Raw genomic sequence first — 18103 nt, forward strand, 5'->3', positions numbered from 1 at the left:
AACACTACAACTTTTTCTCCTTGTTTTTCCTCTTCAGGAAGTTGGACTCTACAACAATTGCTGTGAAGAATCTAATTCAGAGGGTGGAACACATCTTGTTACACTACCTAGTCTTTTTCCTCTGTGAAAAAAACCTGAGAGAATATATACTCCTGCTCCCCCTCCTTCTGAATTGCCCTTTGGACAGTGGCTTCCTCATTTTTTTCCACAGAAAACTAAATGGGGAAAGAAAGAAGCAGCAAAGAGTTGTTATCAAATGCCAGTATAGCATCCAGATACATATATAGATATCTATATCTATCCAGTGACAAGGGCATAAAGGGTGCCTAATATGTACTTTTTAAAAGGGAGAAGTGAGGGAAAAAGCAAACTGTTAAAAATTCTATTTCATAAACCATTTAGATTTTCAGAGAAAACGTTGATGCAACATCTTTCTTCCCTGAGTGGTTATTTTCATATAGAAGTACTCTGTTGATATCAACTAATTAATTTAACTCTTACAATTCAAAATTTAAGAAGACTGGACACAGACATGAGTAAATAGAGCCAAAGGGGCTTCTATTTACCCAAGGAGGGTGTGGGTACAGCTGCCAGTCTCCCAGACCACTCCATCTTCTCTCTACTGGCACTGGATAAGCACCAGAAAAAAACAAGACCTTTTCATTACAGTCTTTTCTGTTATTTGGTGCATGTTGAGAAAAATTCAAACTTTGGCAGAAGTTGTGCCAGCTAGTCATTTTGTATGCAGCTGCTGATGCAACCTCTAAGTTATATTGATGTTTTACCAAAAATATTCTCAGAATGATACAAAAAGCTGTATGACAGTAAAAATTTGGGTCTGGATTTGCACTGGGCAACTAATATATTTCTGAACTTTATTTGGAGCAAATACACTAAGAGTGTCATTGTCTCTTTGACAGAGGGATTTGAAACCTCACATCTTATTCACAGGGCACGAGTAATAAAGGCATGTGAACAGATTTAGTACTCACTCATTGGGGGTTTCTTTCTGACCACAGAACTGCCCATAGCTGTCAGTTGGATAAATCACTTTCCTGGGGTCACCGTGCACCCAAGCTGCAAAACATGCACATATCTCTTAACATTTGAGTCAAGTGTACACATTATCTGTGTACTTTCACTATCTGTGAATGACATTACTTATTGATGGGAAAGCTTTACATAAATATAAGCAAAAGGACATTTCAGTTAAAAATTCTAACATTCACAAAGCTAAGATACCTGTGTTTACTTACCCACAACTCCTAATGCGATGTAACCCAGAATGACAACTATGAAGATCACACAGCAAATAACGTCTGTACAGTGCCTGTAGGGGCAAAAACAAACACTTTCTAAAATTAGGTGTTTAATACAATCCTTCGAAAACACTGATGTCATAGGGTACTTTAACATCTGAATAAGCCGTCCACAGCAGCACTTAGCAGAAGTCTTACTCACTAAGTCACATTTGAGGTGTGAGGTCCTGTTTTTGCAGCAAGACCAGCAAATAAATGTGCATGCCTTTCTCATGGTTGACAGCAATAAGAACAGATTTAAGTATTGTTAAAACAAATAATACCTTACAACATTGAACCCATGAGATTACTCCTGGTTTAACCTACTACAGGACATCTGTCTCAAAACACACCAGTTGTGGCATCTGCCATTCTTGCTGTTTTCTAATCTATGTTTCCTCTTACAAAAAACCACTGTGTTTTAACATAAAGGAGATAAAAGGGCAGATTTTTTAAACAGTTGAAGAACTTGAAATGCATTTCAAGTGTGGACAGGAATGAAAAATCCTGTACACTTCTCTAGAGAGCCACAGCTTTATCATCTCACTGAAATAAACTTTTAGTGAGGCTGAAGGGGTACAGGACTGAAGGCCAATATGATAGTCACAAAAGAAAGGACAACTGCTCAAAGTACAGGGACTGATGCTAAAACAAATCCTTTTCCCATCCTCCATTCAGAAGCTGTTCTGACACTGCTCAAGCTTGGCTTTCATCCCACTGGAGCCATTTTTAAGGGTACAATGTTTAATTCAAGAGTCTCAGGAGAAATATGGCACCATAAATACTTTAATTACAACTCCTATATTCTCAAAAACGTCTTCCAGTTCAATTCTCACAGGTCTCATTTTATGATACCTAAATGCAATTAAAGGTTATACCCATTTGTGTTAACAGGTTCCTTTTAAAGTTTTGCAGGGCTATAAGTACCCAGAAACGCTTTACAGCGAATGCAGGATTTTATGTTCTTTGTAACACACAAATTTCTGTGCAATACCAAGTAGAACTCACTGCTGCCAAATACTATGGTTATATAACTATTAAGGAAAAAAGATGTACATACATATTTTTTGTGTGGCTTCAGAAAAATTTGAAACAGTTCATAAAGACTTATTGTTGTTTATACAAAATAACTGCTTATTTTACTAGATATTATGGGTGAAGCCCTGGCTCCATTTAACATGACTGTTAGCTCATGTAGCTCACTTCCAGTGAGATCATACTAGTAACTCACAAACACAAGGCTCCACAGGAGAGGAAAAAAGGAAAAGCTTCTTAAATGACTAAATTAAAATAAATTTGTAAAGACACATGTTTATAGAGTGAAGACTATAGGAGTTTCCAAAGTTGCAGGAACTGGTATGATGGGAATTGCCTCTTCCTTAACAGGAGATTTGAAAGCCCATGTTTATTACTGAAACCTAATCAGAAATTATCCAGCCTTTTTTGCCTTCCACCATCTCTCAGAAACAAACTGGTTTCTTGGCTTCTCTTGCTGTGTTACATGTGGCAGTGCATGCAAAGAATACCTTGTGCATGTGTAATGGCATCCTAGCAAATATAGGAATGCAAAGATAAAATCATCCACAGAGTATTAGTGCATAAAAGCCATTTATTCACTGACATCTCATGCACTTAATCATTAATGACTGACTAGAACCTCTCTTTGTTTGGCAGTTTCATGCCCAATCTGTCACAAGTACAACTGTGCTCAAGATGCTGCATAAGCCAGTAACTATGACATTTATTAGTTAAACAGCATTAGCACCTACAAATAGTCTTGAGCCCAGCACTGTGCAACCACACAGAGCACAAGGAGGCTCAATACGTTCACAGTGTGACTTTCAGGCTACCCCTTTCAACTCTGCTGACTAACATGAAGGTGACCACTGACGTCCTCATTTCTGAGTTCCTCCTTCCTGGTTAACTAACAACTCGTGTTTTGAGGCTTCCCTAAGTCATGTTGTGTCAAGGTGATGTTATACTATGCCATATAATGTCACGAATAGATCCCTTTCTTCACTGGGGCTGAAATGAGAATGGAGATAGGCTGTACAAGTGTTTAGTTATCAGCATTTATCTATGAGAAACTCTTACTGTAACCTAAGTAGCATCTTTAGTAGGCTATTTAGTTTAAAAAGCACGGATAATTTAAATGTCAAAACAATTCATTATTTCAATATAGGCCACATTATCAAATGATGTGCCATGTAGATATTTATTAGTAACACATTTTACACTTGTGAGAAAGGGAAATTTGTATTGCTAGTTGAGGTCAATATTTTCTATTAGATTTTTTTTCAAATTCTTAAATAAGGTAGCTAAATGGTTATGAAAATGTACTGATATTCAATTTACGTGAGAACCCATTAACTACATTTTTGAATCACAGAGGAAAAGATGATCTTTGTCTTAACAAGAATAGTGAATTTCTAGAAAGATGTTGAACAATTAAAGATAGTCCAGGAAGTGTCAGGATAAATAAAGCAGTAAGAGAAAACCTCTACAATATGTCTAACCAGCAAGAGGAAAATGAGAAAAACCCATTAAGACTTGGTTTTATGTTTTTCAGGGGTTTGGTGGTTTGGGGGATAGCTTGGTGAACAACCTCAATATCATTTCTACTCTACAGCACCTTCAAAACTGTGTAAGCTTCAGCAGTCATGATGATGGGATGTGATCTTTTCCAGCTGCCTCTGCACCTTTCAATGCCATTATGTACAATTAGCAGCCTATCCCCCTAGAAACCCAACCTCTCCATTTTTCCTTAATGAAGACAAACTTTTTCCCTGACCAATGAAAACTGACAAGAAATCAAGCACAAGACAAATTATTTTATCATCAAAAAGCAAAGACAGGTGTTTCCCCACCCACACTGTACACAGAGTTATGCCAGTTATGGTAAGGTGTACAAACAGTCATGTCCCCACTCACACATTGATTACTAGCCCTCATTTGTCTCGAAAAAAATGCATGCTGTAAGTTCCTAGAATATCTTCTCCTACAGGCAAGTGGGAAGCCCTAAAATCAGAAACAAATTCAGAGCTGATTCCCATTTTCCTCCTTTTGAACTCTCTTGAAGTATCTTCTTAGAAGGCATTTTGTTCATCAGAACGAGATAGTCTTTATTTGCTTGAGTGTGATCTCCTAATCATTTAATCTTAGTAATTGGAAAAAAATTAATTAAGAAAACTCCATTCATTGTATTTAAGAAAAGTCAATAATAATCTTAAACTACTTCAAGGCCATGTCTGTAGTGTACCACACAGTGCTGCACTGATCACCTTAGGAGGTCAGGCAGGTCTTTTGCGTGTCTTGCAGAACACAAGTCCACCTCATTGCATGTATGCTCAGTAAGCATCAATGTACCTACCACTTTCTTATGGTCTGCTGCACAACGAATCCACACTCTTAACACTTAGGGAACTGATCTTTTCTATATTGTTTCCAACAATACTACCTCACCAAAGCATTATAAAATGCACTGAACATGTGGTGGTATAGTGTTGCATTGTATTCATTTGGTTGGGTTTTTGAGCAGACACTGTGGAATGTAGAATTAGAACAGCACATAAATATACCTGGAACTGCAGAAGCTGTCACTGTACAGAAACAACTACACAGATGTAACAGCAACCACAGTGCAAACCCAGTTTTTACTGACTACAATACACAGTACCAGTACAAACAGGGAAGTTCCCTGCCATACCATCACCAGTTTCAGCACTCCTCGTGCACGTGAAAGGCACAGTAACAGACTGCTCAAAAAATACTACTGAATTGCAGTATTTCAGGTTCCAACTCTGCAGTTCACAGAACCCTAGGTAGTCTCACTCACTTCAGAGACACTCTTCATGCACACAAAAACTGGTCACTCAAGTAAAGGTTTCAGGGCTGAGTGGCAGCAGTGACAGCACAGTGACACATCACTGACAGCACTTCACTGCTGTCACTGCTCAATCACCACTGATTTCCTGCCAGGGATTTACCTGCTGGCCAGCCACAGTACAAATGTCATGGCACACAATCAGGCCATTCTCTGGAGAGAACTAAGTCCCCTGGTGAGGTGACTATGGGAGCAGGAAAACCAGCTGCAAAGGGAAGAATAGAGTGTAACAGTGTCCAGTCCTGTGCTGTCTGGAAACAAGATGGTCTGCATCACATGGCTATGGCACCCCAAAACATAACAGCACCTGAAATGGTCCTAATTATACCAGCACATGGTAAGACAGCAGGTACTAGTCAATGCAAGGCACAAAGAACTGAAAGAACTTTAGAGCACATAGTTTAATATTCCCCAGTAATCATGCATCCTCAAGGGGAGAAAAGATGGTCTCCCGGATTTAGAAGACCTGCAGAATCAAATTCAGAAGTTTTGTAAACAAAATTTTTTATCCACTGTTCACTGCAAACCAAAAGATTGTAATAAAATGAGCTACAATATTTACCTGTTATGAATAGGTCCTCTGAACTTCGGGTCAAATTTCCTTGGTTCACCTGCATTTAAAATAAAACAGTATAAAATCATGCCTTTATTTAAAAAAATAAATCTGTTCAGAGAGGGATGTTAACACCAGTCCTTTGAAAAACATCTTCCATATACTCCTATTTAATCAGGTTTTTTTTAATAATTTCATTTGTGCAGTAATTAACCGATATAATTACCAAGCTTTTGTGTATGAGATCAAAGATTTTTTTCTTCTATCTTAAAAATATCGAGGGCCTCACATTTACCACATGATAAATTACCTTTATTGTACCTCCTATGACTATATATTTGAGACAAGGATTATGTCTCACAGTCACATGCTAAGTGTGTTTGACAGTGAGTGAGTGAACCTACCTCTCTGGGATTACTGGCTAAGTCCTTCTGAATCTTCTCTAGAATCACAGAACATTAAGGGGTTGGAAGAGAACTCATAGATTATCTAGTCACTGCAGCCAAGACTGCCTTGGAGCACTACATTCCTCACCAGCAGAAGAACAGTCTGGAGTCAGGTCTGTACTTTAACGTTATACTTAAGAATCCTGCAGTTTTCTTACTTCCCACTGCTTTGGTTACAGGACCTCATAGACACAGAGATGCAGGTTTGCCTTTTTTGGATTGGGTTTATCAGATTACAAAGCATGGATGGAGACTGCAGAAACATCATGCTGATTTTGCTCTGCACTACCCTGTATGGGTGGTATAATTGCAGTAGCTTCTGCAAAGCCAGAGATGAGGCACAGTGCTGCAGAGCAGGCAGAAGAGCACGCCTTTCAAGCACTTTCTCTAACTCTCAGGTGGATGCGCCCACCACAAATCCCAGTGTACAAAGCAAAACAGGTTTTGACGTTGCTTATTCATACATCTCTGAGATTATTGTTACTTTCTACGAATCTCAGAATGACCAGAAGGTGAAGTCAGGTTCCTCCTACAAACAGGCAAGTAACACCTGGCCAGAACGTACAGATGGAAAGAGACACTTTTTTTTCACATGTCTATTCTGGCTAGCACAGTTTGAACTGGTTCACTCTGCACATAAGCAAACTATATTAAGAAACTCCCAAATACTAACCCACCAATTGGTGCTGCCAGTATGGACTTGAAAAAGACGAATTACAGTAAGATCTCATTTGGTAAAGAGTAACAAAAATTTATGGTTGAATTTAAATTTTCAAGTTTTGAGCTACTCTGTGAAAAGAAAGAAGCAGTTCTCCATTCGGCAGACCAGAATCTGGACTTTTCCTTTTGAAGGAAAAACATCAGTTTTTCAGTTTCAGTTCAGTTTTCATCAGCTATTCAGTTTTATGGGATTTTTTTTTAAGTTCGGTAATTACAGAGGTTTACTGAACCAAACTTCATGCAAGGAAAAATTACTTCTTTATTCAAATGTCAATGCTGCAATACAAATTACAGTTTCAGAGTGCTTTTTCACTGCTTTCTTAAGGATCTCCTCTTCTGAATACCTGGTATTAAAGGGTGTTACCAGCCTCACCCATAGAAAAATACTTATTTTCTAAGAGAAGAATTGAGCAGCTTCTCAAAGGCAGAATTTACTTATTAACCAAATGCCAGACCTTATTCTTGGTTTATATCAGAAAAACCTTATCAAAATCCACACAGACCAGTACAATAAACACAGCAAATAATAATTCTATTTGCCCTTCATCTGAGGTGTTCAGGTCCACCTTAAGAAACTCCTACAACAAATATATTTTAACACAGAAGAGACTGAGAAAACTAAAACTTTAGAGAAGTGATGTATGACAGCAGCCCTGGGGAGTGGAAGAAGTAATGCTGTGACACAGTTACTGAAATGGTCCAGGAAGCAAGTGTGCCATACACAATACATAGTGCTGGGTCAACACCCATATATTGAAAAACCTTTTTGAACAGGAATTTCTACCAAACAAACGTTTCTACAAATAATTTATCTCCAGAACAAATCAGAGTCTGTAACATCACTCCTGATGGACAGGTTCCAGCCTTAAGGCATACTGGAGTGAGCCTCTGTTCACTGCTCATACAGGACACCCAAGTTTAGCACATAAGAACAGTCACACCAGATCACCAAACCAAAAAAAAAAATCAATCCACCAAACCCATATTCTGTATCTTACAGGGCCATATCCGAGGAGAGCCATTGTGGTATTTCCCTAAAACTCAAGATTACAGAGATTTGCAACTTCACTTTTCTTAACTAAAGGTAGTGACTTTGTATTTAATAGCTGTCAGTGAATTTCTTTCTCATTTGTTTCATAAATCTCTATTTAACCTTCATATACTTTAACAATCTGCAATGCCCTATATCACAGAGTACTACAGGTTAATGAAGCATTTAAGTACTACCTCCTTTTCTCTGTTTTAAGCTTGCAATCAGTCATATTACAACTGTACTGTATAACGTGGTACCATGGCATGCTACCAACAATTTTACAAGTTGTTATATTCTTCTTTACTTGTCTATCTTCAAATGTCCCTATCTTACAGTCTACTTGCTTCTTAGGGCAAACATTTTCACTGAGTCATCCATTAAGACTCCAAGTTCTCACTCTGGAATATCAGTAGTTAGCTCAATCCCACTACTGGATCCTCCAAAGCTACTCAATGTTTTCCTCAAAAATTTGAACAAAGAAGTAGAATGAACACTTTGAAACTATGCAGGTGACAAGTGTTAAAATACTTCTGGAAACAGAATCAAGTGGATTTTGATAAACAACAATTCAAAGTAATTTTTTTAAACTAACAAGAGTTATAAAGACAAACTCCATTCAGAAATCAATATAGAATAATTGCTTTGAAAAACAGTGTTGAGAAGAATACTAAAGGATTACGGCATACTACAAACAGAGAATGAGTCAGTCAAGCTATGTCTGCAAAAAAGCACCATTTCTTCAAGAAGTGTGAGCATGACTCATGAAGTCACTGCTCCTTGTGCCTGGGGACACGTGAGGCCTCAGATGAACAACTATTTCTAGCTCATGGACCTAGAATGTCAGAAGACAAAAACAAACTGGAGAGAGTAGGGGGACTGCTTAAAGAGAAGAAACTAAGAGGTTTACAGAAAAGCAGTAAGTGCAAGCTTCGATGTCTGTGATTAAGTGAAAGAGCACAAAGTAACAGTCTCCAAACACCATACAAAATTGACAGTGATCAGTTGCTCTCACCATCCTCTATGAGACAGAGAAGCTAACTTCATTTACAGCAAAGATGGTTTAGATTAGGCATTATGGAATCTTTCAGCACAAAATTATACACTGAAATATACACTGGAATTTTCATAATCCTATGCTTTTAGGAATGAATTAGACAAATACCTCTTGGGAAGAGACTATGCCTCAGCACAGAGACAACCAAATGAATCTAATAGGTAGGAGGATAAATACAAAGCACTCCAGAAAGGGCAGTCTGATTAAAATGGAGACTTTCACCTCCAAAAAGCAAGAAGAGGGATGCTGTGAGATAATAACAGCCACAAACAGCTTGTAAAATCATTGCAGCACTGCAAACTTCTAATAACTGTTTCTCACACCAGTAGTCTGTATGCTCATGGTGGCATGGTGCAGTGCAACACAGCTCAAACTGCTTTCTTTGTCACTGAGTTCTTGGTATAAATCCATCACAGGATATGGGAGGAAAAGGTAACAACATTATAAATTAGAAATATACAAAAATTCATCGTCAGAAGTAGTAGATAGCGTCCCTGGAACATTAATTACCAAAACATGACACAGCTGATCGCAACTGTAATTATTTTCACAGAACAAGAGAAGAAAAATGCTGTTTGTTTCATCTCATGTTTCTAAATTAAATATCAAATTCCCTACTTATTTACTACTATTTTTAAAAAATTCAGAAAATTCTTTGGGTTGATGTGGAAATTATTTTATGCTACTAGTATCCATAGAGGTCCTGGTAAAAGCAAACCACTGCCCTTTCTACAAAAGCCCAAGTGTATTTAGAAAGCAAATTCCAAGCTTTAGGAGTTTGGTAGGCATAAGGAAGAGAGCAGTGGTTAGGAATGATTGACACTTTTTTTGCTAAGATTAAAAACTGAGATTGTATTCGTTCTTTGCAGTTGAGGCAGATCTATTTCACAGGCTGCTTTATAATAGGAAACTTCTGTGTGTTGAAGTATGTCATTACAAGAAATAGCTCACAAGATATTTCATTTAACAACTCCGACTCCAAACAGTATCTGAAGTTAATCTTTACACTTAATCGCTGTAGTAATTTGAAAAAGCAAGTCTAAATTACTCACCCAAAATAAAAATTTACTATATATACATGTAAAATTTACCTTTGATGTGCAATTTAAATAAACTAGCAAATGTCATACCAGAAAAAATTTGAATATTGCTAATAATTGAAGAAGTTGTAGAAAACCATTTGAGTCTGGGTCTAAGCCCATTAAAGTCAACTGAAATAACACAGTTGAAATACGTGAGATTTAGATCAGGCGCTTTGAATGGTCATAAGAAAGCAAGTAAGTTACCATGTTTTCCATAGTAGTTTTCTTCATCTCTATCCATGTCACTGTACCTGGATCACTTGAGCAAGTGTGAGATATTGACCATGGACTCCTGTGTCGCTAGCACAATTTCCCCAGAAAGCACAGATACACAACAATACTATTTAAATAGATTTAAAAATAAAGCTGATTGTCACGGACTTCTCCAATCACAACAGAAATTCACAAAGTAGGCAGGCCTTTCTGTGAATAGAAAGTTATCACTTAGTGCCTTTCCCACCTCCTGAAGCCAGTCTGATAGCCAGTCTGAACAGAGAGGAATGACTTATCAGCTTGTGTTACCCTACACTATTAACTTAATGTATAAGCAAAAAGGGAAACATCTGCACCTGAATACCATTTGTAAAATAAACGTATGGAAGCCAATACAACAAAAAAAAATCCTGATGATTTGCTGAGAATAAGGTATTCACACTGTTGGCTACATTTTTGTAGTATTATTTTCTTAATAAAATGTACTTTTTATACTTCTGCATAGCACAAAAGTGCAGAACAGAAGAGTCAGCACTAGAATGTCTCAGCACTGTTACTTTAGATACTGTAATGCCTATATAGTGAAATGAAGTACAAGGCATTATAGTCAGCATGTCAATACAAAAGCCTGAGGCAACCTCTGCTTTCAAGCCACACAGGAATAGAATGAAATTTCCATTCTCTGTGGAATATGATTAAAACACCAATTGTAGAGTTCTGTAATGAGAAACATGTACACTTGTATATACATTCCTACAATAATTTACAAGACAAGGCTGAACTACATGCTGGAACAACAAAAATAAAATTTTTAAATCAGCCCTATCACTGCACAGTACACACAGACATAGAAGAATAATCTCATAGTATAGTTCACCAATGATGCCTGTGGTAAGTGTGTCACAGCCCATTTTGTTATTACAGAACTTAGCAGCAATGTTCTAAAGTTTACTGAAAGAGCTATTTAGTATAACCTGTATCAGTAAATGAATGTAAAAGTAGTATGATGAGATGTAGACTGATCTCCTGCAAAATATTAACCACTGACTGAACTCTCATATTTAACTACCGCCCAAGACTTCCTGTCACTCTTAGGCAATTACATTAAAAAAAATTAAAAAAAAAAAAAAAAGATATGCAGAGAAGCCAAGTGACTGATTTACTGTGCTCCCACTCCAGTTTTCACCCCTGTCAAAGGCTGCTTTGGTAAAACTCAATACATAAAGTACAAAAACAGAAGACAGTGAATGAACGGTGCTAAACTGAGATTCTCACTAATATGCATTTGGTCACCATATACTACCCAACTCTAATAAAATGCTAATTCCAGTATGAGAACTATTAGTTTCTTCAAGTTTCTTCCTCGGTGTTTGGTCAACAATGACACATGCCTGTGACTACAAAAGGTGTGGCTTTTTAAGACAACAGAATTTTTATTAGCAAGGCACTGGAGCTGCAGTTGTATGCACTGCTCCCCTCTACTGGAGCACATCCGTAAGTTCAAGTAATTAAAAATATTCCTCTAACATTATTAACTAATATTATTAACTAATAGACCTCAGCAGCAGTAATGCCACCTCTAGGGCACCATACACAAGCTGCTAATTTAATGTTCAAACACACCAGTGCACAAGAAAACAAAGCAGGCTACTAAAAACACTCAGGTCTATTAGGATTGAAGGAGGTTCACTGCAGTTACATTTCTCTAAAAAAATCACATGAAGATTTTGATGCCTCTGCCTGTCTGTTTTGTGTAGGATTAGAAAAAAAAACAAAACAACACAAGTTCTTGCACAACTCATCTACCCCTTTCAGAAGCAGAAACTGCTTGAAAACATATAAATGCCTAATCTTTGCAAGTCTTAATTTTGCAAAGAACCCAAATAAATGTCTGAAATGTACTGCTGTTTAGCAGTAGTCAATTTAATTTTACTCTAAGTTTTTTTTAGGCAAACTTAAGCAACGTTGTAAGTCACATGTAACATTCCCTATGCAGCCTTCTGATCTTAGTAATATAAAATAATACATTATTACTGTAAGACACAAATGTGTTGAAGCAGTCTATTAAGGCAAAAGGTTTATATTAATAAAAAAACCTCTTCCAACAAGCCTTGTATCTGGTTTATAGTCATGTTTTTTTGTTTCTTCTTTGAAAAATTCAGGTGTAACTTGTTTGTTATGCTCACATACACTGCAATCATAATAAAAGCACACCTATGATTTCTCTTGTAATAAATCATACTAAATGATAGCTGCCTTTGAAATATCTTTTATCGTGACAGTATGAGTCTTTCTGTTTGTTGGTCCTTCAGCCAGAAAAGCTAGTGAGAGGATGAATACAACTCATATGGAGTTTTAAGCCACAAAACAAACTTTTCTGCCTTTTGGTTGTGGGGTTTTGTTGTGGTTTGTGTTTTTTTTTTTTTATTTCCTATTAGCCATTTATGCAGATTTTCAATTTTTTTAAGAACAACTAAATGTATTTAATTCTTAAAAGTTGAGCATAAAAGTCTCAGTTAATAGATTCCACACACTGAAATGTGAGTCAGCAATATCACCGCATTAAATAATTGTACTAGAGCTTTAATGGCATAATCCTGAATTAAAACACAGGCTAGATTATGTAAGTCACATTGAAATGTTCTGTGATCTACATTCTCTAATCACTCCCATACAAGTCTTCCAACTCATTTCCATGTCCACACATTCCTTCCCTCCAGTAGTTCTCCATCAGCTCTTCACAATATTCCCCTTTTTTTCTGGAAAGGCAAAAGCCTATGCAATGTGTGTTTTGGAATTACATTGTGATCACTGTTTGACCCTTCTGCTCAGGTTATTTGTCTCTGGTCTGCCACCACTCATAATGTTCAAGAGGTCAAATAGGGAGACACTGGTCATGTGGGGCACCCCCCTGAACTAGGCAGTGTTGAAACCCAACTGGAAAACTGAATCCAGTATGCCATTATACTACTGGTACTGGCTCATGATGTGCAAAAATATGGAAGGGTGAAGAGGAAAGAGGAGGTGGTAGATGAGACGAACAAGTCACCTCGTGTCCATTTCTTTACATAACTGCAAGTACACAGATTTCTACATGCAGATGAGTTTCCAAACACATTCAATCTAAGTTTCAAAAGTGACTGCCACTGCCCTGGAGCTGAGGGCATTCAGCACTGCTCACAACCCACACACCACCGCTACCAGTCTTACTAAAGGACAGAATAAAGGAAGAGGGGGAAAAAACACAAAACAGTGTTTTGTAAGGGTTTAAGATGGTTTCAAGAAGATCCAAGTACTATGTAGTTCTGCATCAGTTTTACCCATCATCCAGACTCCTTTGCTTCCCAAGCAGTCCAGGCCATGTACACTATGTAAAGAGAGTTGTTGGGGAACCTTGAGGTCAGTGACAGTTCAGTGAAGAAGGCTGACCATTTTACAATGTGCTAAAAAAACAAGCACTAAATCAGACTCTAAAAATTAAAAACTTCAAAATTAGTATCATTGCATTGTCCTAATTAGTCATATATCTGAAGAAAAATTATGTCCTCCATGTCATAGTCACAAGACAAAGTGAATGACAACACATCACACACCCAGCTGACTATCGGTTTGTCCAAAAATTGTGCAATTCTTTTTTCCTAGTGGTGACTGCACAATCAACATGTTGTCCATGTTCACTTAATATTAGACAAAACATCAGAATCTGTTTGACCAGCATGATATGACCAAATATCAAAGGTCCACACCTAACATTCTTCTGATATTAGTGGCAACTCGAGCTCTTGGGCAAACTACCTGCAGAAAGGGGACTGAAAACGTGTACAGTTAATGTACTACAACTGAATTACCACTGAACTGAAATTCTGCCACAGGATCAAGAACACTGATAGCTAGTGGAGGTTTTACAGTTCTCTAAACAACAACCAATAGGTTGCCGGCAGTTTGGGTCACAAATACATTCATTAAGGCTTCCATTTCAATGCCCCTATTAGCTGTTCCCCCAACTTCTTCTTCAGAGATGGAATTCTGTCTGTTCTTTTGTTTCCCAGCTTCCTTTTCTTATTCTTCTTCCTCGACTAATGTAAGTTTCATGAAATTTCCAAGGGATACCAAGATGCCTCTGGAATGGTACAAAGGGTGTGGTAAGAGCACTTCTCTGCAAACTCAACTATTCTGTGAGACATTTTTTTCAAAGTGAGGTTGGGCTCAGAAGACTGGGTGATCAAAGCAAGCTGTTATCACATAGTTATGTTTGATGTAACTGTTTTGTTGAATAGCTCTTTTTCCCAACATTTTTACATATTAATCCAGCTAGAAAGGGTTCTTGGTTTTGAAACACGCTCTCATGCCTTAGAAAAATAGCATCTAAAATGAAGTCTTTGATGATGCTTTAACTGGAAAAAGGAAATGTTTTGAAAAAGGAGATGCTTCCTACCCAAGATCAGAGAATGTCAGAGGTTTGTGTTTCTCGGCTGCTTTACTGCAGCTGATCTAGAATTACAGATGCTATCCAACAATTTTTTCTCCTAGCACTCTGTAACCCCAAATGCTTTATACCATATCATTGCAACTTAATTGTTTATTCTTACGCTGTAAAACGCTGCATGCAGATACCACACCAAGACCTTTTCTATAAATCATTAAAATAAGACTTTCATAACCTCAGAAGGAGAGTATTATCTTCAGCATCTACCATTAAAAATTAAATCACTGCACTGTTTCTATGGTGAAAGAAGTGCAATTATACACATTTTTCAGATACCAAAATACCAGGTGGAGGAAACAAAAGCTGGATTATTTTGGACTTTGTGTACATCATCTATCTGCCACTATTTTATTTGTACAAAAGCATTCAATTACTTTGAAAGCAAGAGAACAGTCCAACCCCCAACCTTATGAATAAACCAGTGTCTAATTCAAAAAACCACGTTGAAACTGCACTTATTAGAGCCTTAACAGCAATGCATAATTTTGAAGATCTGTCCTCCTCTGTATACCAGGCCTTTTCTAATGGCTGCTGATTTAAACTAAGAATGGCCAACAGCTGCCTGATTTTGGTTAGGTACATTTGTTTAATGAGCTAACATTCTCTGTGAAAGCTAGACATCAAAAATCCTAATGTAACATGTTGGTCAGATGTCCAACATAAAATGTACATTGCTATCATGTGTCTCATGATGCTACATAATTCCAAAATTTTTCAGTCACTATTACTTACCCAGTTCTCAGAAGGTAAACCCATAAGGTTCTATCCTTTCTTTCCCCTCCTCCACCTCGTTTTAATATTTAAAAATGCAGCTTGTGTCTTGAAGACAACATAACAGCTGCCCAAATTTTAAAGACAATTACCTCAGTGTTGTCTCCACTTATGGCTCTTCATGTCTCAGACTCTGTGCCTGGTGGGCACCACCCTGTTCCTGGTGTAGTACACATGTACAACCCTGCCCCTTCAGCAGCCCTCTGGCATCGTGTCTGCTGAGCACATCCAGCAACTGCTGAGTTCATTTTTACAGCCAGGACCCCACTTTCAAGAGGAACTGTATTCCTGCAGGTGAACACAGGAATTTGAAAATAATCTCATGGTTTTTCAGACAACAACAACAAAACCCTCATCACTATTACTACAAAATTAAATTAGTCTGACACTGAAATCAAAGGAAAGGCGTAAAATAAGACAACCTTCAGCTCTAGAAGAAGTTATGATTTATTGTTAAGGGGAAATTAAACTATTCATATCCTTCTACAACACATTTTTGGGACTAACAAAATTTATTCCACTAAATCTTTAGCACAAGGTTCATATTTCACAAAATATTTAAATCCAGTGGACTCTGACCTTTGATAATTACTATAATTTACTGTAAGATGGAAACTTGGTCCTATATGATTAATTACTTCAAAATGTATACAATTCACAGATTTTCACAGTTGTCTGTTAGGAACTAAGATCAAATAGTAATTTTAAGTTGTCTTTTATTTCCTATTAATTTTACACTAACAAGAATCCACTAGAGAACAACTATTATAGCCTATATAGAACCTTCCACTTAAAACCTACATAGCAAAGTCAAAATTTCTTTTAGATCAAATGGAGTACTGGAAGTGGCATCACAAATTATGTTTTCTGTTCTATCAAAGTAGAAGCATTTGAATAAAAACTCTGTAGTGTAGGTCAGTTCAAAACTGGAGAAATTACATGAGGGTATTCCCTAAAACAAGAATACTCATAAAGTTCCACTTTTTAGAATAACAGTAAGGAATTAGAAAAAAAATTTGAAAACTGCAAGCCAGGCGTCCCGATTGACTCAACAAACTACTGTCTCTCAACCTTTGCTTTTCAATAGAATATAAAAATATTCTATTGAATCACTATCTGTCACTAGCACTGTCCTTTATTCTGGGGGGAAAGGAGACACATCTGTAAAGTACCAAGTATCACAAAGTCTCTGGAAAAAGTGTCTCTACTAATTAAATGCACAGTTTTTGGAAACTCTTAGCCCTCCAGTCTGTGAGAATCTGGTGTGGAAACTGAACCCAGCTATGATGGTCGATTACATGAGAAAACAGAAAACCTGCATAGCTTGGGGAATTAGTAACATTAATCAGTTTCTTCAACAAGTCTTTGGATGTCATTATTGCATGACGAGCTGTTGCAACACGTTTTCCGTGGGTGTCATCGCCATCCTCCTTGAATTTCATATCTGAAAGAAAACCATTCTTCTTCCAGAGACTGAGGAACTGAAAGCAGAGCAACACGTTTTCTGCCCCGGCCCAGGCTCAGCACGGCCAGGGCCCATCCCCTCCGGGAGCGCTGGGCCCGCCTGGCCAACACCCCTGACCGAGGCCACCGAGCCACCTCGCTGGGTGCCACGGAACCGGCCCTGCCCTGCCAGACCCGGCCCAGCTCCCAAGGCAAACAGAGATCTGGCAGCAGGATGGTTACATAGAGTGACTAATTAATTTTTCTCAAAGAACGACATAACAGAAATTCAGGCATTATTAAAACGTTTTTCTCTTAGAAGAATACCCTCCACAGCAACCTGAAATGTTGTTTTACCCAAACACTGCTGAAATACCAATAGATCATATATGCAGAACAGTATCTGGCAAATTACAGTACATAAGGCTAGACAATTTAACAAATCACAAGTATGTTCATAGTTTAAAGCATTTCCAAAAGCTAGAAAATGTTTTATTTTCCCTCTACAAAGAGCACTGTTTGAACCACGCACCCACAGTTTCAGTGAAAGTCTAACTGCCCACATGCATGACCGAATTTTGCACTCGGTTACTGGTATGTGGTATCATACTTGAATACAAAAGTAACTGGTTATGTTTTAGAATGATTAGGCATATATGTTTGTCCACAAAATGAGTAACTCACAGATAAGATTAAAAAGCCATACCAACAGGCATTTGCTATTTCACTGGCTGTTCTCTGTACAGCTACACACCTTGTAGAGACATTATTCAGGGGAGAAAAGAATTATGTGAAGAAAACTATTCAGATGGGGATTTGGTGAGTCGTGACTATTGCTGCTTTAACAGAGGTCAAAATTTATGTCTATATAACAGTGTATACAAGATGCATTATTATGAATGCCTGCTGTTCTGTACAGTCTCTGTATAGCACACTGTATGGTATAATGAACAAAGCACCAGCTCTCCATGGTTGTTTTTAAACCATTGGATATGCAGTTACAAGTAGAGTTTGTTAGGCTATGTTAACTAGATCCATTATTTTATTAGGCAGACACATTTTCATTTATTTTGCCTTCATTTCTGAGACTTCTGTCACTTACTGTAGAATGTGTTCTGCAG

General features: G+C 37.5%; 1 protein-coding gene across 2 annotated transcripts in view; it reads right to left on the bottom strand.

The window, feature by feature from the left end:
* Positions 1 to 18103, bottom strand: part of SLC44A5 (solute carrier family 44 member 5) — a 70691-nt gene that overhangs the window by 32276 nt on the left and 20312 nt on the right. For both annotated transcript variants that reach the window (XM_050307522.1, XM_050307521.1), the window contains exons 2-4: positions 5744 to 5792; positions 1257 to 1330; positions 993 to 1077 (exon numbers count right to left, since the gene is read on the bottom strand). In XM_050307522.1, coding sequence (XP_050163479.1) covers positions 993 to 1077; positions 1257 to 1330; positions 5744 to 5792 — 208 coding nt within the window. The remainder of the gene's footprint in view (positions 1 to 992; positions 1078 to 1256; positions 1331 to 5743; positions 5793 to 18103) is intronic.

Source organism: Myiozetetes cayanensis, unplaced genomic scaffold, assembly GCF_022539395.1.
Source record: "Myiozetetes cayanensis isolate MyiCay16 unplaced genomic scaffold, myiCay2020 scf12, whole genome shotgun sequence".
Classification (NCBI taxonomy): domain Eukaryota; kingdom Metazoa; phylum Chordata; class Aves; order Passeriformes; family Tyrannidae; genus Myiozetetes; species Myiozetetes cayanensis.